This window comes from Falco cherrug, chromosome 1 (genome assembly GCF_023634085.1).
Source record: "Falco cherrug isolate bFalChe1 chromosome 1, bFalChe1.pri, whole genome shotgun sequence".
In the NCBI taxonomy this organism is placed as follows: Eukaryota; Metazoa; Chordata; class Aves; order Falconiformes; family Falconidae; genus Falco; species Falco cherrug.
Window position 1 is genome coordinate 80,263,607 of NC_073697.1, and position 21,822 is coordinate 80,285,428.

At 38.6% G+C, this 21,822-nt stretch overlaps 1 protein-coding gene across 1 annotated transcript in view; it reads left to right on the forward strand.

The window, feature by feature from the left end:
• The first annotated feature begins 349 nt into the window (after nucleotides 1–349).
• The window catches only part of RXFP1 (relaxin family peptide receptor 1), a 50,591-nt gene continuing 29,118 nt past the window's right edge, over nucleotides 350–21,822 (forward strand). Inside the window, exons 1-2 of the mRNA XM_055714980.1 lie at nucleotides 350–502; nucleotides 18,811–18,966. Coding sequence (XP_055570955.1) covers nucleotides 454–502; nucleotides 18,811–18,966 — 205 coding nt within the window. The 5' untranslated portion in view covers nucleotides 350–453. The remainder of the gene's footprint in view (nucleotides 503–18,810; nucleotides 18,967–21,822) is intronic.

Here is a 21,822-nt window from a genome sequence, read left to right on the forward strand (position 1 = left end):
ATCTAAACTATAGCAAATATTTGGTTTCAAATACTTTTGCCTAAATAAAACTGTACTTTTCAGGCCTCTTGCAGTACTGTGACTTCAAGGGGGGGGGAATAGACTATTGACAATTCCCTGGAGCTGGCTGTGTTCTGTGCAGCAGCAGCTTTCCCTGGGGCAGCCCCTGCCCATGCACACAGCCCAGCCAGCCTCTGCCTGCTGCGGAGCAGACCCCATCCTGCAAGGAGAGCCTGCGGGGCCGGAGTGGTCCTGGGAACTTGGGGGGGGGTGTGCCAGGGGGAGGGAGACCTAGTGAAAAGGAGAGTAAGGGAGGAAGGCAGGGGAGCAGGGAGCTGGCATCGTGCACTGCTGCAGGCTGCCAGAAGCAGACCGTAGGAGCAGTGCTGGCCGGCGTGCGATCCGAGGGGCAACACTCGGTGACTTTATTCACTGCGTTGCTGAAGAACAGATATGACATCCGACTGCTGCTTTTATATGTTCTTGCTTATTGGTACCAAGGGTAAGTATACCTGGCTTTTTTTTTCTTGTTTTGAACATTGCAAAGCAGATAGCTGATAAACTTGGTGGATCTAAAACTATATCTCAGTGTTATTTTACTTCATGGCAATTATACTTTTATAGAATTGAAGTGTAATGCAGCCTCTCAGGGTTATTAGCTAAGTGTAAGGATCAGATATTTTTGTACTTAATGCTTTGAGAGTACTATTAATAGTTACGAGCTGAAATTAAAACATAAGCAGTTTAAACGTTGCCTAAATACTTTCTGTACGTATTTAATGAAGGTACATATAGAACAGACTCTTTTCAGATGCTGTGAAATGCACATTTTGGACTCAGTTCTGTAGTTTGTAGTGGTGCTGTGCAAGCGCTACTAGAATTGGTAGCTTTTCTAAAGTAGATTGTGTTCAGGTAGCACATTCAGCACGTTAAAGCAGTACAGCATGCAAGATGGAGGCTAAATTAAATTTAAGTTTTTCTTCAGATGCAAATCACTTCAGCGTGGAGGGAGTCCCACACGACTTTCTGCTCACTTTAGTAATATTCTCTTCATTTCATTCAAGCACCCTGTCTGTGAGTGCTGCTTTCAACTTGGGTAAAGCTGTCCCTGTGAAGCTGCTGATACTGATCTATATGTTGAATTTTCCTAATTATTATAATTTTCTTTAGTTGTAATTTTTATATTAAAAACTGCTTTTAGTTGCACAATGTCAATAATAAAATAGTGTTTTACTAATTTTGTAGATGAAATAGCTACCCTTTGCAGCATCAACTCTTTTATTAAACTAATAGGAGCATAAAGTTGAATTCTGCCACTTTGGTCTGTATTGAACAATAGCTTGCTCTCTCTCCTGTTTTTAAATTAAACCTTTTGGGGTTTACATGTGTATACCATGCTGCTTAACATAGCATTTATAAGGCATAATGTCTTTTAGGAGTTTGGGAAACAGAGCTCCACTTACGGTTATTTTTACAGTTGCAAAGCTTAGTTAAATCTGTGGAAAAACTCTAGGCAGTTCTATTATTTTGAAGGAATACGTAAGACGTGAGCTGCAGGCATGAAAAAAACAGTGCTATTAATGTATTTGGAATTAAGAAGGCTATGATAATGAGATCTTATCAAGCCTGGGAGCAAAGTTTGGCTTCATATGCACCCACATATCCATGAGCAATAATCCAGTATTTAAAGGTAGTACTCCAAGGTATGCAAAATAAAAGCTAAAGGATTTCAATAAATTAAGTCTTTCACATTACTGTTTTCTATACCAAAACAGTAAAATGTTGAAACATTCATACAAGATGTGCAAATCATTGTTGGTATAATTTCTGCTGGGTTCAATTGATCTCAGCTGTAGAATTTCTAACACCTATTGCAATGCACTAAAGCATACTGCCAACCAGGAATGCACAGAAGGACTGTGAATGACTACAGGCCTTCTAGTATTATAGTTGTGATGGCCGTTACCTTTTTAGGTGTTTATTGCTCATCATATATAGCGTATTATAACACTTGGAAGAAAACCACATGGCTCATCTCAATTTGTCAGAGAGCAGCAGCGCACTCCTAGCCTAAAGAACACATGTGCCTGGCATCCCTGCCGCCTGCCAGAGCCCCGGTTTGCACCAAAATTAGTTTCTGTTCAGCGCCACTTCTAACCTCACTCAAGGCACACGGTTCATAGCCTCACTGCCTTGCAGAGTTTTAGCCAGCAGTCTGAACTGTAACCACATCTATGCACTGGGTAATGTCCTCTGTTCAATAGACTTAAGCTTTGCTCAAGTCTTTAACTGACACTAGAACATTCCTGAAGTAGGTATAGCTGTGCTTAGATATTGGAGTTGTTGTTTATGGACTACTAGAAGTTCAGCTATAGAGTTTTGTTGTGGATTTGTTTGCTTGGTTTTTTAATGTCTACAATTCACAGGTGCTCCTAATTCTTTACAAAGTAAAAAGAGAAATACCTATTGTACAAAAATTACTCTTGCCTGATCCATCCATTCAATCCACATGTTTACTTTCCTATTCAACAGCAAAAGTTGCACACAAGTAACTCCAATAGCTCTTTTATTTCACTCTTCCTTCAGATTCTTCATTAAATTCTTGAATAAGAAAACCTTTCCTTACAAAATCCAAATAATAAAACTAATACAAATAATCGAGCTTTTTGTGCACCAGCAACTCCTGGCAACTGCCTGACTGCTTTCCCATGTGGTACATACTATTCCAGGCAGAGGATTTCTTTGAAAACAAAGCAGCATCTATACCATGGCTTTCACCAGCACAACATCATCAGTTGTAACATGGAGCAAAGTAAACTTCACCGACTGCGGTTGTGGAACCGGCAGCACTGAGCGGGCAGCCAGGATAAACGTCCGCCTGGGTGGCTCACCTGCCTTGGGAAGTCACCAGGTCACTTAGGCTTGTGGCTGGCATTGCACTGGCTGCTGCCACATCTTCCCAGTATCATCATCTGTAATTGCTGCAACAAGCATAAAGCACATTTTTGTCTTTAGAGTCACTTTGATTAGCTTTCTGGGACAAAAACTATTTTGTCCTCCTGGATGTTGGCTAAGTGACAGACTCAAACAATTCATTTATCAATCATTAAGAAAAACAAAAGAACATTAGTATCTAAAACTATTCAAAGTGAATTCCAAAAGGGATTTGGCAGGCTTCTGAAAAACAATTGCAGCCGTTACTGTTTTAACCCTGGATGCTCTGTGCCCCTACCTGAAGTTTTCCAACCCTATTTCTGCCTGTACCTACAGTTCCCCTTCCCTGCTCTTTCTGTTCTTCCCCTTGTATATTTTTTCCCCTCCCCTTACCCTCACTTCAAAATGCTGAGAAAAACTTTCTTAAAACCATCTGAAACTTATTAGCCCTTCTAGTGCTGCATGCACGTGACAGCTGTGTTCAAGGCCAAGATGTCTTATACCAAATGCTTTCTGTCAAATGTGGGAAAGAGCATCCTGAATCGTGTGGAGTGCAAGCCTGTGGTTGTTCAGGAAAGCACTTTTGTAGTTTTTTACAAATTTTAAGATCCCTTCCAGATCTAGAGATAGGAAAGTGAAATTAATTCAGCCTTTGCACAAGCTCAAATAATCATTGTATAATAATAATTGCTTGTTACTTCTTTTGTTTCGTTTAACTTGGGTGCTAATCTGACTGGCTTCCCTGTGGTTAGAAGACAAATGTGCATCCTGTTTACATCTATGTGTACAACAAAAATCAGTATCTTTATGGAAAATCAGGGATGATGACTAGATTTCTTGAAGAAAATTTTCTCTAATGTCAGTTAAAGGGTAATGAGAAGTCTACACAATGATAAATTGAAGCTCTGGAAGTTAGATCATTGCCCCCATACCCGGGCTGGTGTGCCTGCCGGCGCTGCGTGGGCAGGGATGCTCTCACCTCCCCGTTAACAGCACCAGGGGCTACCCAACCTGCAAAGCTGTTTTGACTGTTTATACCAACTCTACCAGCCTTGAACCATTTGCTCTGAAATTTTATGTGCAATGTGGACTTTTTTTCACCTTGAGCAAGAAGACAAGCAAAACTTTACCAAAATCATTTCAGTTTTTCAGAAAGTGAGGAACTGGTACTTAGCCTATGTTGAACGATTCTGGGAATCTTATATTAAGCAATGCCTTTTCTGAATTAAATAAGGACTTCTTCAGGATTCCTCTACAAAATCACTATGTCTGAGAGATGGTTCTCTGACAGGCCATCCCATATAGCTAATGATCCTGTTGAAGACTAGCTGCAGTAGTGTAAAAATTAACCTTCTCTAACGGATGTTTCTGGATGCTCGAGACCAGCGTGAAACTCATCAGAACTGTCACCAGTGCTCTTGGCGAGGTTTCCTGGTGGTGCCGTGTATCTTATACCTTGAGGCCACCAAATCCAACTTTGAAATGTCTGGTTCAGGGCGGGGAGGTGTAGGAAGCTGGGGGATCAGGCAGTCATGTTGGTTGTGTCTGAAAGAGAAGGTGAAAATGTATTGGGAGGATCTGAACGGAGAGACTGAAAGCAGGGACTAAAGGGAGAGGAGGCTGAGCCAAGGGAGCAGAGAGGTTAAGGGAAAAGGTTAAAGCTTAGGGAAAATGGAAATCAGAAAGTCTGTTAGTTTGAGAGGGCAGAGACTGTGGAAAGGGATGTGTGAGAGGGAGCCGGCAGGGAACAGTGCATTAGTTAAAGGAGAAGGACGAAGAGCTCTGAGAGAGGGAGCATCTGAAGAATGAAGTCAGAGGGTGGTGAGAGCAGCACCCAGACCCTTTGTGGACCAAAGGGGATGAAAGGATGGGAAGCAGGTAGTGATTAGGCAAGGAAGGATGGAAGCGAGGTAAGCAGCCAGGGCGAGGAAAGGGCAAGACTGAGCAGAAAAAGGAGCTGTGCTGGATGGAGTGAGCACTGTGCTACACACCTGGAAGGAAGCTCAGGATTGTTCTGGTGCTTACTGGCTCCTAGGAAAATGTCTCCTCCTGTGTAACACCTCTGTCCAGAGGCTAGTAATTAATGCTGTCTGATCACTCCACCCTCTCAAATGCTGAAGGTCTGGAGAGCTAAAGGATCTGAAGTAGTGATGCAGCATGCTGTCATGTTATGAGATGTCAGAGGAAAAGTGATTTCCTCTTTTGATAGTCCAGGATGTTACCTATATCAAAGAACATTATTAATTTTTTTAAACTCTGTTCTCAGGAGACGAAGGATGCAATCTTAATTTGTCCTGTGTGCACACACACTGTTTTATTGATGCTATAGCTGCACAAAAACCAGTGCTTTGTGTACTGCATTCAAAGAATGCATCAGAAATGTACAGTGAATTATGCTGCCTGCGTGAGCCCTTATTCATTTGCTGTAGAAGAGAAAGGTAAAATGTGTCTGAGGCTGGGGATTACAAAATGATGGCCACGTGATGAAGGTAACTGAACTCTGCTGTGGAAAACTGATTTCTCTTCCTGTTTCTTCTCCCAGACAGTAATGGTTTAAATGCCTCATAAATGGAGAATAATTATATGGCAGGTTTTCTAGGTTTTTTTGGCTTGATCATCTTGATGTAGCAGTGTTCATCTCGCAGCTGCCACTGAAATCTATAAAAGCTGTCCTTTAAGCAATCTGTGAAGCTGATTCTGAAAGTAGGAACCTAGAATTAGCAGAAAGACTTGCCACACATATGTTAATGTCTCAGCTCCCCATCCGAGCAGTAATACCGTATCCTAAACTGTAATCTAAGCAATCTGTGAGGACTTAAAAATGGGAAGACTAATTATTGTAGCTGTGTGACTGAACTACTGAGGAGTTTAATATTGTTACTTGTAAGTGGTTATACTGTAGACGAAGCAGCAGGATGTCAGTAATCCATTAGAAGACTGATGAAAGTGCAGGGAAAATGCCTGTAGTATTATATGGAGGTGTGTTTGCAGAAATGTAAGAAATTTAAAGGCCTGTGACAGAATTTGGATGTATGATGCTAATAACTGATGTTGTGTGTAAAGAAGCAACTTTGTGCATGCAAAGAAGTAACACACAGTACCGTGCTCGCTACCTGCTGTGCTGCCCTCCATGCTCGGGTGGAATCCAGTGTACAGCTGACTTGTGTGACAGGGCCCAGAAGAACGACTGATGGGAAAACATGGGCTTGAATGAGTCTCTGGAGCCATCAGGTGGGGCCTGTTGGGGAAAGCCAGCCCTGGGAGGGTAGGTTGTCCCTGGAGACCTGGTGTCAGGGGAGGTGGGTGGCTGGGCAGTGGGGACGGAGAGCACGGCAGCAGCTACGCTGACCCTGCGGGGCCTGCGCGCCTGAGATCACTATGCAGAGTGTGTCCAGAGAGGATGTTAAACCGCTCAGCCTTGTATGCCGCAGGTGGTCATGTCCCACCCACATACTCGGTAGCAATCCTGAGGCTTTATTTGGTCAAAATGTGTATTATCAGTCAAGTAATTGTTTCCTCCAGAGAGCAAGTGCCACTATGGCACTAAGAACAGCAGAGGTTATGCGGTGACTGAGACTCAAAGATGTGCATAGATCTGTCAGAGCAGGCAAACATTGCGTCTTTCTCCTCTGCTCTGCAGAGAAAACAAAAGCATCAACTTAAACTTGGAAGAAGTCTTTTCCCCATCACAGACCTGTTTCAGTGCTGTGCTGAATATGGGGGAAAGGCACACTACTTGGAAAGGTGGTGGTGCTATTTCTTTTTACTTCAAAATATTTTTTTTTCTGTTTTACTTTTGTTTCTTAGTTACAATTTCAAAAAGAGATCTAAAATTATGTGAGATAGCATTAGACCTTGGAATCAGCAACTAAGAACAGCATCTTTTCATGAAACTTAAGTTCTGGCCACAACATAGTTCAAGCCAAAGTTTGCACTGTCGGGAGGAGAAAAAAAAAAAAAAAAAGAGGGACTACAGTAATGAATTTAAGAGCCGTGTGATTGTAGGTCAAATTCCTTTATTAGTCTGGAGAAGTTGATAGTAATAGTTGACAAAGATGATCTGTGGTTTTAGAGGTTTATTCAAGAAGGCTCATCTACCATGAAAAGACATTCTCTGATGTCATTTTCTGGTGTTCGATTCCATGTTAAAACATGTGATTTAACTGTTATGTTGTCTTACCTAGGAACTACAGACACTGGTTCTCGGAAACTTTCATTCTTCTCTAGTATTCAAATAACACTCCAAGACTCTTGGTATTTTCTTCATATTTCAAAACTTGTTGGATAATAACATTAGTTTCAAAGTGTCTATCACCTAATTCCTTTCAAATTCCTCCTATGGGTGATTTGAAAATATTTTTCATTTAGAAATGCTGCTTTGTCTTTGCTACAGATTTTCAGCATCATGCAGAAAGAACACAACCACTTTCTGCTTTCCAAATATGTATCAGAAAAGGGTATCAAGTAGTTGGGCTTTTCTACACTCCTATGACTTACGTGTCACATGAGGTTTTTCTTTTTTTTACTACGTTTTAGAAAAAACAGTTATTTTTAAATAAGTATTGATTATTTCCCTAGCATGCCTTTTATCACTATTTGATTTTATTTTAGTTTAAAAAAAAAAAAATCTTTAATTTACATATTCATTGCTTTCACATAGTCTTTTAACCAGATTGGTTTCTTACCTGGAGAAACAGTCTTTAGATTCTGCAAAGCTGCACATCCATAAGTACAACAGATATTTTTAAATAATCAGTTATGACAACAACTGTTTTAAGTTCTGGGATATGATCTTGTAAGTTACAAAAATGTTGTTCTGATATAATTGCCTTATTCGATCTATTTAAAAAAGAAATGCAGATGGTTTGTGATGTCTGGTAACACAAAAAACTTTTCTTAGGAATTAACTCTTCATTGAAATAAGGGATCATAACAAAAATTCTCTATTTTAGATGTGACGTTTTAAGATTTACTCCCTGGACATGTCCAGCAACATCCTATACATTTTATGTAGGGCAGCATTAGGAGTTAAGAATATTTAATACATCTTTGCTGGGAAGACTATAGGTAATTGTATAGGTCAAATAAAATAAGGGTCTTACAGTTAAAAAAAAAAAAGGTACTGTCTTTAATATGACACACAACAGAAGTACACAGACATATTGACTTTAGATCATAAATGTCCTTTCGCATCCTGTTGAGTGTGATTCGAGACTTCTGTCAAAGCATTTAGCTCTGTAACTCTTAAAGCCTTGGCAAAAGCTGTGTTCTGACACCCTCTCTCCTCAGTCCCCGTCCCGCTGTCGTGGTACAGCTATCGCAGCAGCCTCCTACCATCCCCACTCAGACGGGGGCTGTGTTTTTCTAGGCCATCTTCTACATGCTTTGCCCCAGCAAGCCTGCTGTCTGAGCCAGCAAGCTGGGTGTGGGGTGAAGGGATGGAAAGGTGCCATAGGATCAAGGTGGCGCAGCAGATCCCTGCTGGAGCAAACCTCGCCTCCTCCCAGCCCCGCATCCCGCCCCACGCCTTGCCAGTGGTGGGTGGCGGTGGCACCACATCAAGCTGTTTCACAGAGCATGCTTTCACCTGTGCTGGTAAGGAGAAAACAGTGTCAGGAAGGCATCATCATGTGTTGATTTAGCTGGAGTGAGGTCAAAAGGAAGAGAAGGGAGAGCTGTAGGCTATGGGGAGGTGAAATCCATCAGTAATCCGTGCAAGTGTAGTGTTTAGCCAAACTGCATCTAAAATGAAGACAAATTTCTGAATGTAGTTTGTCATTATCTTTTCTAACTTGGTTGGGAAAAATTCTTGTCCAGATAACTTGACACCTATGTGCTGATAATGCAACATTTCTTTATGGACATGAATTATTGTATAAAATCTAAAAGTTATAATCTTGAAATCTATCAATCTTCATCTGCATGCATGTTTTCATAGAACTTGCCAAAGAAGAAATAAGGCAGATTGCTCCGATCATGGTTTAACCAGCTAACATTCGCCTCGAGAAAGTCAGAAATCCTATTAGCTTGAGATACCTTAAGGTTTGTGGCACTAACTGCAGTGTCGCAATTTATAGCAGTAAGTTACGTTTACTTATAGTAAAACATAGTAGAGATTGGAAAAATGTGGTTTTTAAATTAAACCAAATATTCATGAGTCAGAATCCAATAATAACACATTTATTTAAGCACAGTGTCTGCAAACTGATTTTTTCACAAAATACCCCATGAGCTTTTAGAGAACAAATTCCCTAAAATATTTTCAAATTATTTTACTTCAAAGTAGAACAACAAAAGATTCCATTTTTTAATACTTCAGGAGCATGGAATCTCAGAGATTTATAGGGCACAGCAACCTCCCAAATCTGAGCTCATAGTTCTATATTAAATTTAAATTCTTAATAGTTATAAATGGTTCATAGTAATAAAAGTATGTGAATAAATAAAATGTTTCAGATAATCCTGTCTCAGGCTCATCAAGAAATAATATATTTTATTGTTAAAAAATTTATCTTAAGTGTGCTTCAGAGTTTCATTTTAAGTCATGCTGGCTTAGTTCCATTGTAAGAACTATCATTAAAATCCTTTTAGCCTTTATTGAAGGCACAATGAATGAAAAACACAAGATGCTGTTTCATATTACAAATACTTTGTATTGGGCTCCCAAAATAGTTTCTTTCCATTCCTCTCTCTGGAGTCTTAGATAGAAAAAGCTTACCTGGTAGTATTTTATAAAGGTTGATTTAAGATTGTGTTACTTGGAAGAAGGGGAAATGTGTTGTGGCTGATGCCCAGCTTGCTTAGTTCAAGTACCTCTGTAGCAAAATAGGAGACTAAAGAGCAAAAGATGTAGAAAGTGGGAAAAAAAAAAGTGAAAAATATCTCCTGCTGCCCCCCTTCAGGTTCTTTTCCTCATCCTATGGTCAGGCTGGCTGCTCTCAAATCTATTTTTCTATCATTGATTTTGCAAGATATTCGTTCTATCAGGTTTTTGGGTTGGGTTTTTCCCCCCATCGCAAGAGCATACCAAAAGAAGTTACAGCTAAATCGTACAATTGGGGGGGGGGGGGGGGGGGAGAGCAAAAAAGAAGGAAGACACTTTTGACCTTTTTGACCTAAGAAAAGTTAGGCAAAGTGTTATGATCTTTTAGATTGTTTTCTGTTATGTAGAGAAGTTAATGATAGTCACTTAATTCTTTATATTCTGCTCATTTACTAATAACGCTTTCTCAGAACATCATACAATTGGAATATCAGCAAGTAATTTCCTTGTTCATTGCCTAATTTTATTCCCTTTTTCATTGCAGCTTTCTCTTAGGGCTTTGCTACAAGTACTTTCTGTCTCCTGAATTTCTTTTTACTTCCGTGCACGAACTCACATGTGCGCCAACTCCTGTAATGTGATAGTGTGTCATGAAAGTCACTTAAATCTGCCTTTCCTTTATGGAAACTTGAGAGACATATTACAAATGTCTATCGTTTGTTAATTTAAATAATTTAGCTTTCATTAATCAGTGTTTCATTTTTGCTTACTTTACCTGTGGCTGACTGGGTTAACTTGAGCAAAGCTACAAGCTTGAAGTGAACTTCTGTCCAGTGATCTGTGATCTCTAATCGCTGCCACGATGTATTTCAATTCAGAATGCTGGCTGTCCGGATGAGGTGGATGATTGCTGCTTGAGGGATGCTAACTTACTGATAACAGCTGTCGTTTTTCCTCTTGGCTGAAGTACATTTCAAATTACTTGATTACTCAGATTTTTAAAAAACCACCTTCTTTAGCTTACTACTAAGCATGTTATGAGATAAAAAAATAAATGTAAGATACAGGACAAATACTGCGATATAAGAAACTTTTTTGCTTGGAATTACAAAACATAAAAAAAGTCATTTCTGGTATGAAGCTTCAGAGATTTTTTGTTGGGTACTTATTTATTTATTTATTTCATACTTAAATTAGTAAGTCTTACAACTGTGGTGTTTTAAGGTGGGGTGGGTGGGTGGTGTAATTATTTGAAACTAATTTCTTTTCTGTTTGGGGCTCAAAGAGCCAGCCCAGCCCAAGCACAACCCTCGGTGGTTGTGAGGAAGAATCAGCTCCCAGGAGGGGAGTTTTCCTTGATTTTTGGTGGCTAACCATTGCCTTTCTGGTTCTTTCAGAGTTTTCCTTGATTTTGGTGGCTAACCGTTGCCTTTCTGGGCCTTTCAGGTGGAATGGTGCTGACCAGCACAGTGTATTTAACATGTTTACATCGGTGCCTTCATTTTTGTTCTATATCTAACGCCACCCAGACAAAACCCTAGTGTTTCATGTGTCCAGCTTTAGATTTGACGTTGCACCACTGTGAAAAAGAAGTTATTGAAACTGAAGGAGTTATACCAGTGCAAAACAACACTAGGGCAAAGGAAAGCCTACCGTGACATGTTTTCTGTTGGAAATCATGTCAGAATACGGAGATAGAACTTATTTCTAAACAGAAATAACAGTCAGATACCATTTAATTTTTGGGTATTTGGGGAAAGGAAGAAAAGAGGAAGGGGAGGGACAGAGAAGTTTGGCTCTGCTCATTAATTTGTGTCTTTGTTAGACATTGTGATTAACCCTCATCCTCTGGGAATGCCCTGCAAAATACGAGTTTCTGGATAGAATCCATTATACTACATATTGGGGCTTTTTCAGATAATATGATCTCTTTCAACTCTCTCCATGCATCAGAATGTTTTTGCTCTTAAGTCCTGTTTAAACAGAACAGAAAGGCAAATTACTGAAAGGCCTAAGGGCCAAACCCTCTGGCAAGGTGCCACAATGACCAGCCTGAATTGCTCTGCTGGCAGTTCCTGGCCCTGGAGTGGATTTATCTGGTGGTTATACAAAGAGGATCTTCCAGCACTATAGCTGGATTAATTAGACTGAATTATCTGTAGCATAACTGATAACTAACTTCAGTAATGTTACGAGATTGGAGTCTATATTTTCAAAAAGGTAGTACAAATCTTCTGCTTTGGAAAACTCTTCTGAAATAAAAACATTGTGAAACTCACAGGGAGACATAAAGGTACTATATGAAATTAAAATCCAAGAGCATAACCAGATTGGCATGCAATATAGACAGTCATAATATAGGTATCTTTGTGCTAACGTCCTTTGCACTATATTGTGTTTAATGAAAGCAAACATTTTATATAGTTAGTCATAAACTTATGTGTGTAATTCAGGTACTACATATTCCTGGAATGACATCTGATATGGTCTACTAAGGGTAAGTTTAATACAACAAAACTGAAAAAGTAATTCTCGTTGCAGGAGAGACAGCCAAAATATAAAAAAACGCTAGTGTTCTAGAAATGAAGCTATTGCAACTGTTTGGCATTCTGAATAAGTGCCGCTGTGTCACTTGCACTCAATGAAAACTAAAATTACAAACAGGATGCATATGATATACAGATATTTAGAATAAGCTATAGACATCAGGGCTGGACAATTAGCAAAGGAGAAGAGCAAATTACAGAAATGACAGTGTAGTAATAACAGTTTAATCTTACACCTGTAGGGCTCCTGTACAGATGTTTAAATCTCTTAAGCCACTGATGCTTTGCCTCAATGGTTGATGCTAAAATATCTATTGCCACTAGAGCAAGGTCTATTTTTATCTACAGGTTTTGCCCATGGGGTTATTCCAAATGTGTACATTGACAGTATTAAAATTCAGTATATAAACCATTTTTTTTATTCTTGTATGACACTTGAATCTAATTTCAACATGTCATGTATGGACAGTTTTTAAATGTTAATAAAAATAATTCTAATACTATAGGATTCCCATTACATATTCACAGAAATCACTAGAAAGCTTTTCCTAAGTATCTGGCTCAGGAGAGACTTTATAAAATTGCACACTGAATAAAGAAATGCATTCCCACTGATAAAGCTGTAGTAAGTTAAATAAAAGCATGCAAAAGTTCACTTTGTATTTCTATCCTGAAATACACTGGACTAACTTCATCCTAGTCTCTACCATAAATTTCTCCAAAATTCCCTTGTTTAGTGGGGAGAAGCTGAATTCAGAACAAAACCAGCAAAATTCATAAGACTGAACTAAAAACCACATTTGCATCTAGATATTATCGTAATGGACAAATTCAGACAAGAAATTATTTTTTGAAAAAATAGTATCTTTTTAAGATGTCATAGTTTCTTTTTTCTTTTTTCTGCCACTTGGCAATTCAAATGGTCCTGGTCAGAGTCAGTCAACCACTTGTCACAAATATTCTTTGTCAATAATTAATGAACCATCTTTTAAGTTAAAGGAATTCTTCATTGTAAATGTGTTTTATAGCCTTGTTCTAATGATTTATCTTTGAAAATAAAGATTGCAGGCCTGTGAGGTCTCCTACTCTATATTATGCTCAAGATTTTTCAAAGCCAGTTCACATGCCCTTCAAATACCTTTCAGCGAATAGGACTATTTTTTAATCAACTGTCATCTTGAAGTGTTCAGGCTAGCACATAAATGACAGGAAAAATCGATTTGAACCTAAATGTTTTCTTTGTTTACTCTTTCAGCTGAAGAAAACATTCTATTTCAAATGAGTATATTCAGTCTTCTCTTGCTCGAGCCCATTTCCCACTGTGTCTAGAAGTACAGCAACTAAAATGAGTTTTGGATGGTGGGAAAAGTCCCACCATTTGATAAATTTTCATTGGTCTCTTTGAAAAAGTTGGGGTTTTGGAGGTAAAATAACAGTCTGTTATAGTAAGTACAGGGTGAATTCTTCAGTACCATGATCATTCCTTGGTCCTTCTCATCTAAGGACTCTGTTTCAAAAACAGCTGGATTTCCTCAGCCCCAGTACTTTTAACTGGTAACTTACTCAAAGGGAAGAAAAACTATGTTATGCTTATTTGTTGTAATGTTAGCTTATTTGGCTGATGGATTTTGAGATCCTTTTTGGACTCCTGACAACAGGTCTTCATGCGATTCAAATATTTGAAAATACAAAAATATGTTCCTGATGTTATGGCATGTCCTTGTTTGAACCTATAGGCAATACAGTTGAGACTGGTGTGACTAGCAAGCATCAAGCAATGCGTAAAGCTGCTTTGGTTAGTTTAATTACTTACAACCCAGCCTAATCATCTCAGTATTGTTCCCATTACAGTCATGTTCACTTTTTTTTATGGAATCTACAAGTAGTTGTGTTAAGTTCATGTTCTTCTAGTGCACGTGTCCTGTATTTGGTTTCTCAAAAAGCAATTGTGACCCAATCTTTGTTTTCAAAATATTGTGCCATTTTTCAAAGAATGCACAAAAATGATGATCTTCCTGCATCAATTTAGTTGGAAGGAAAGCTTTGTTCTCCTGGGAATATCTTGTTCATGGAGTTCCCAAACATGTCTCCTCTTTTGATTTCATTTTACAAGACCTTAAAGAGGGGCTGTCATGGTTTTTTCCCTCGTGATTCTACATCCAATCAACAGAGGGAAGAGCCTTACCATCTTATATTAGATGACAACCTAACTCTTGCTTATTCCTTTGAAAAAGGAAAGCACTGGTAAATTAGTCCTATGTTTTAAAGACTAGCAGGAAAAGTGACACATTTTCTTCAAGTTAGAGGAAAGATCACAGATGTCTTGCCTTAGCAATAAGTGCCTCAAAGCAGCAGGTCTGGACAAGCTTAAAAGATGTATGACATGAATTCTTCTTTCCTTTTTGAAAGTTTGAGAATTCAGGGGCGAAGGGCCCCAAGTACATTGTTCTGTACTGAGATGGCAAACGTCTTGTCAGAAAGATGCTTGCTTGTGTTTTTGCCATTTGTACTGATATCAGTTCATCTATTTCTTTATTTGTTCTAGAAACATTGCAAATATTTTAATGGTTACTCTGATCATTATGGAAAAAATAAGTTTTCCTGGTAAAGTACAGCTGAAATGTCTGAAATTATCTCTTACGTCACCAGAAAGCAGGACATAGTTTTTTGTATGAGGTATACAAAGAAGAGGGTTTTTTTAACTTGGAGTATCTGTAAAAGCAAACTTTCTGACATAACTGTCTGTCACAGATTTAAACTTTTCATCTTCATAATTGGGACCTAAATAAATCTGTCCTGAATTCCACCTTTTCTCTAGCTCCTGCCTTTGTAGGTAAATTCGTTAGTTTGAAAATTTTTAATCTTCCTATATCTACCAATCTGCATTTGCCCTGTCTCTGAAGGATATTGGGGGTTTTTCTGTCGACTGTGTAAGATAACAATGTTGGCCCAAACTTACTCATTATAAAATACAAATAATTTATATTAACCAATCCATATTTGGGCTCAAGTTGATTGTTTATATGGTTTTGCTGATGGCACTTCTTTTGTGTTATAGGAGGTCTTGTGGTTTTACAATGCTACTTTGGCAGTTAGAAGCAAAGCTGAGCTGTTCTGTTCTGGATGAGCTGTGAATGAGCACCTATAACACAACAGAGGTACCTTTGCAGCTTGCTACACACGTGGAACAAAGACATAACCTATGGATTAATAAAAGGAGTACAAAAGAACATTTTTCTTAATTGAACACCAACATGAAACAGCCAGTGACATGATGTGAAAACCATTAATCAATATTTTTTAGAGCTATTCTATCAGGAGGTTTAGCTGCTAAAAAGAAATGGACAATGAAATGATGCGGGAGAATGGTTCAATATTTTCCTAGTAGAAAATCAATAACAGGTAGAAAAGTCAACACCTTTAATACTGCATCACAAAGATAGCATGGCAGATCATTATCTTGGCATGATAAACTCCAGTGTCAGTAGAGTTTGTATTTGCAAAATAAGAAGTACAGTTCTTTGTTGCTGTTGTTGCAGTACTATCTTTACCCATTTTCCTCACATAAAAGACACTTTTAATTTCCTCAATCCAAAAGAGAATTGTTTTAATATTATCTAGCATGTTACAGCGGATTTTGCTGTATTTTCTCTGGTCTACCTTTGTCAGCTTTGCCAAATACTTCCTCAGATGGTTGGCCAGGGGGGAACAGGGCCTCCATTCATAAATCTCCTGTGATCTGCAGGGTCCAGACTTCTGTCTTTTTTTGCATAAACAAAGTGCCATTAACAAGTCAGTGGACAAAGACCAGTGCTTTCAATGATTTGACTGAGGTGAAGCTGTTAAACGTTGATGCCTTGTTATCTCCTTTCCCAGGCAGGTATTTGCATGCCAGGGTAATCTGAAATAGCACAAAATGAGTAATGCAGAGATTCAGGATAGATATGATTAAGGTTATAAATTCACAGAGAAATCAAAACATTAAACACAGTGAGGGATTATGTACTCTTTCACAAAGAATGATTTCTAAACTCTGACAGTAAATTCATTAATTAGTTCAGGGATTAATACTATTTGACTAAATAATAATTTCTGAAAAATGCTGTGAATATCCATTGAATGGTACTGTAAGCAGATAAATGCCATTGTCTGAAATAATTAAAGCACCAAAAAATTTAAACTCCTTGTGGTATAAATAATTTTTGGAAGATGCTATGAAAATCCATTGAATGTTACTGTGAGAAAATAAATGCTGTCATCAGAAATTTAAACTGCACGGAGATCAGCCCCATTAAGCACAAAGTTCAGCTCAGTCTGAATATGTCTCCAGTGTGTAAAGTAAAAGGCTTGACGAAATACGAAATGTTGTTTCGTGGTGGGCTTTTTTTTTTTTTAATTTATGTTTAATTTTTCTGTATTGTTGTCTTTTACCAAGCGTTTTGGTAGTTACTCGGGTTGTGACAGAAAACTGCACCAAAGGGAGCCTTACTTGTCTGTGACTTCTATCTTTTTACAGCAAGAGACTTCGGACACTAAGTACTACACATGTACTCTTTGCTCAACACCATGCCTGCATAAGATTATTTTTTTTGCTACTTGTTTTTGGTTGGAACATAATGTTTTTAATACAAATACAGAGCGGTAGAGAGGTTTATGAACAATATGAAAGTATGAATTCACCCTGGGATTAGAATATAGCCTTATTTTTGGTACCTGTATATAAGAGAGATAAGACACTAAGGCAAAAGTCTCTTCGAGCAGTTGCATAGTTTATACAGTTGCATATAAAAGCAAATCAGATTTTCAAAATCATATGGCGTTAGCTGGAATACATGAATTTCTATACAGGACACTTCTAACAGCAAAGATAATTCTCTGCATATGGGAATAACAGAGTAGTTGTCTCAATTTCCTTCAGATACTGCTCCAATATTTAAATTTTCCACAGTTGTAAACATTATCAAGGTTTTACCACATGAAAGGTCTTCCAGAAGAGAGGTCTTTTGAACCTGAAGTACTTGATTCAGTCTCAAGTGATTCCCTTAGTCCAGGAGAAAAGTGAGAACAAAAATCATATGTTCTGTAATAACATATTCCTTGTTAACCTGAGAAAGTTGTATGAAAGATTTATACTTTATTTTATGAAAATAATCTAGAAAAATAGTTGCATGTTTCAGAAGTGGCAATGAACAAGCATCACATCACAGTTAATGAAGTTTATATAGAGAATTTCAAGTGCTTTAAAAAAGCAATGAAACTTAACACATAATTTGTATTGGAATCTTTATCTTTTTTTTTTGGTGACAGCATCCACTAAGTCAACTGCTAACTATAATGAGGAATTGATACTCTTTTTCTTGAAAGTACTTCAAAAATTAAATTAACAGGCCCTTGCAGAATGGTACTTGGCTAAGCAGACTTACCAAAGCTTTGGGAGCATGAAGAACACTAGGTAATGTTCTGTGCCGCTGCTGCTGCTCTCTATTTTCAATATATTGGAGCCTGAACAGATTTCATTCTAGAGTAGTTTAAAACTCTCTCCACAGTATGCTCCTGGAAAGGAGCTGATCTTGTACAAGAAATCTGATTTGACACCCTGCAACCCATTACAAAAGCAGTAGATCATTTGCACTTACCTTGAAAAAAGTGGTGGTGGCAGAATTTGTCCCTTGGGTGCACTGGAGGGACAGGTAAGGTGTCGTGCGTCTGCAAATGTGGGTACTTGGAGCTGCCGTAGTAGAGAGAACTGAGGAACAGAGGACAGGCAGAGTCCTCCAGCTGCCCTGGCTGTCCCTCACCAGCATCCTTCTGTCCTTCCCCTCAGCACTGCTTGAATGAAGTCCCTGTATTCTGTGAAATCACTTCCTATAAAGCCTGGGCTTAGAAGAAGAGCATCTGCAGATCTAAATTTCAAACTGATAAATTCTGAACAATATCTCCAAATTTTTTGGACCAGACTGACAATGCTTCTGAAGGATTCATAATGGCACCTTTATGTCATCTTACTCTTCAGCAAACTACATCACGGATTTGACCTTGCTTACCTTGTTCTTTGATCCTTGACCAGTTTATATCTATTAATTGCTTTAAAATTAGAATACATTTTAAAATATATAATTCTGACTTTTTATAAAAGGACTTATCTATCTGGGTCTAAAATTTCAGCACAAATTAATATAATCCATATCTGCATAGCTTATCTGGTATCTTGCTATAATAAATTAATTTCTAGTGCAAAGCAAAACAATCCTTTTAAATAGTGGCCTTAGGTCATTTGTCTTGTATGATTAGCATTTTCATCTTATTACTGGGTTGCATGGGGAGGAATTACCCAGTTGCTTTATATCAAAGCAAATTTTAATTAGCTGACGATAGGCTTTTTTTTTTTTACCAAGTTAACAGTACTTAATATATTATTGTAATTGCATGTCCAATGACCTAATACGTATTTATTACTTGATATTCACATTCAAATGCAAATGAGTATTTATAAAAGCATAATCTCAAAGATCTTTAAACATTAAGAGCACATCTTAAAGCAAGCACGTTCTTTCTGTTTTTGTTTAGTCATCCGTGACTCTTTGGAAGATCCTGTTTCTGGAGCTGGGGTCAGATGCCCCCTGGGCTACTTTCCATGTGGCAATATCACAAAGTGTTTGCCCCAACAACTTCACTGTAACGGTGAGGATGACTGCGGTAATCAGGCTGACGAAGACAACTGTGGTATGTGGTTGAGACTTTTCTCTGCGTTTAGTACCTGCAGTCACGGAAACCCACGCAGTGCTCACGCTGAGTAGAGAGCTGCAGGGTGTTAGGAATAGGAAAGTGAAATGTTTTGCAGATGATACAGCAGGTCTTTGGTTTAGCTAATAAAGCCACTCAACAAGCCATTTGCTAGGAAAGAAGGATAGACTGTGGTTTTGTTTGTGTATGGTGTCAGTTATCCAATTTCACGCCTGCTTTGGACTTGTTTGCATGTCTTGTTTTGATGTGTGCAAATGGACGTGCATGATCTACCAAAGATCCCTGCTGAGGAGAGGCAGATGTATGTGCTAACAGAGTTTGCATAAAGCTTAATGTGACTTATTGTGGGAAACGTAATTTAGATGAATTTTCAAGCTTTTTCAGAAATCATGTATGTCCGAATTTAGGAGAAAACAGTGCCTGTGTGAGTGTGCTGTGCAAGTTGCACTGCTACCAGGCTTTGGGGTTTGGAAATGTCAGAATCTCAGGGAGTACACATAGTCAGGTCCCTCTGCCTGCTGTTGTGATCCTTGTCACCCCTGGCCCTGTCAAAGGGTAGCTGTGAGCTTGACTCTGTTTGTAGCCTTAATGTGAACTGGGTAGAACCAGGGTGCAGGCTTTGCGCTGGCACTTACCGGTCTGTGTCGCTTATTTGTGAGCGTGGCCCCGGCACAGCTTCAGTCTGTGCTGAGCAGCATCTCCCACACAGCGCCTGGACAGGGCTCAGAGATGGCACAGACCTGGGATCGTCTAGGAAAAGCCACCCTATATCCTGTGAGACGAGAGCTTAGCCATTTGGTTGTGAGATATGACTGCAGGGATGGAAAACCTGCCCTAGCACATTCTGTTTACTGGTATTGTCAGCTTACTAACAGCCTGGATGCTTCAGAGCTACTCTCCAGAAGCTGCTGATCCATGGCAGATGGGGAAACTGGGCTTCCTACTCCTTAGCAGCTTGCTGCAGCCATGGAGGGCGGCCAGATGCACGGTCCCAGCCAGGCGAGCTGCCATCAGAGCAGGGGGCAGGTGGAGAATTAAAACATCAGTTGAAACTTGCATGCTATGTGTATGGAAAGAAATTTTCTGAAAGAAATTTCAAACTAAATATAGTAAAGGTATTTCTCACAAGCTTTCTCAGCAAAGTCGATGAGGTTTTGAAAATAGTCGTTGTGTATCTGTGAAGCTGATTTTTCAACATATGTGTAGTATCTTATTGTTATACCTATGAAACTTCAGCGTCTTACTCCATGTGAAAGTCAATTTTAATTCTAATCCTAATGAACCTGTAGCTTTTTCTAGTTAGATATCATTTGCTGATACCATAAACATTCCACTGCCGGTAATCAAAATCCTGAACAAAATTGGCTCTTGTTCTATTTTGCTGTAGTTAATTATCTTGTCCCACAGTGGCAGAAGTCGCTGATGATTGTGCCCTCTTTTGTTCAAGAAGTCCAAGCACTCTAAACAGTTTGTTTATCCATGTTTTGTTTCTGTATAGGACCAGAAAGTTTGTCATACAAGGACTTGCTGAAAGTGTACAGCTTGATGAAATGGCAATTAGGATATACACAGTTTCATAATGGGGTGTACAAGACAGTATCGCTTGCAAGACAATTCAGCTGTGATATTGAATCCTCTTCCTGGGTATAGTAATTCAAGAATGAGCTAGCCTCAATTTCTGAAAGCCTAAATTACAGAGGATGAAGAGTCATTGTATTGACTTACTGGGAAAAATACCCTATTAGTGTTTTTTTTATCTCTTGACCCCATCTTCTCATTTAGAAATGTATGCCAGATATAATGCATTAAGGTCATATTCAGCAGTAATGTTTTCTCAAAAAATTGGTGTTGCAGTCAAACTGTTGTTTGAATAAAGGAAGAGTTGCTTCCTTGCCTGGGAATACGGAATATCCTGGTGAGATTTTCTCCGATGCCCCTAAGCTGTAGTAAGCGTGGGGTTCTTGGTGGGATAGCTTTGTTTCGTGACCGTTCATCTTCTTAAAATCCAAGAGAGGAAGCCTCACTGATTAGCTCCCAAGACAAAGAAACTACCTGGCTTTTTTTTTTTGCTACAGTTTCCCAGGTCGATTTTAGTATGTCTGCCTTACGCCAGCAGTTATATCTGGTTCCTTCTATGCATTTTTTGTATTTACAACTAGTTTTCAGTTGAAGTCATTGCTCCTGGTTACAGAAAAACAATTCAAAATGAAATTATTCCAGTGTAGTAATAGTTTCATGCAGTACCACTGGAAATTTTAATCTTATTCACAAGGTACTCTGAATAGCTCAACTTGTAAATTCTTGCACACTTTCATCTGGCTTAAGTTTGAATAAGAGCTTTGAGGTGTCCAGTCTACAACATTCAGCCCAACAAGTGTGGGGAGGTAAAAAAATCAGTGTAGACCCTCAAAGGGATTCAACCATACTTTTTTTCTCTTTTTTCTTTAATGTATGCATCTCAAACAAAGCTAGGTAAATCAACTACTTTACTAACGATTTCTTCAGTAACAATAAAGCACTATCTTAATCCTACATAAAAAAATGTATATATAGAGAAAAATGTATGGCATATATCTTATGCACAAACTAATATTATAACATAAGAAAACACAGATCTAAAATCTGTCATGGACAGTTCTTTCTGTGATGGAAATACTGATGAAGAATAAAAGGGAAATAAACCCCACTTGTTTTAAAAACCATAATACTGTTCTTTGACACAAAACCAGGTAGTTTAAACATAATAAAATGTGATGTCCAGCTATTCAGTACAAGCCACTAAGTGTGCTGAATATTAACAGCAACAGCTACTGAAATAACTCTTTTAAGAAACAT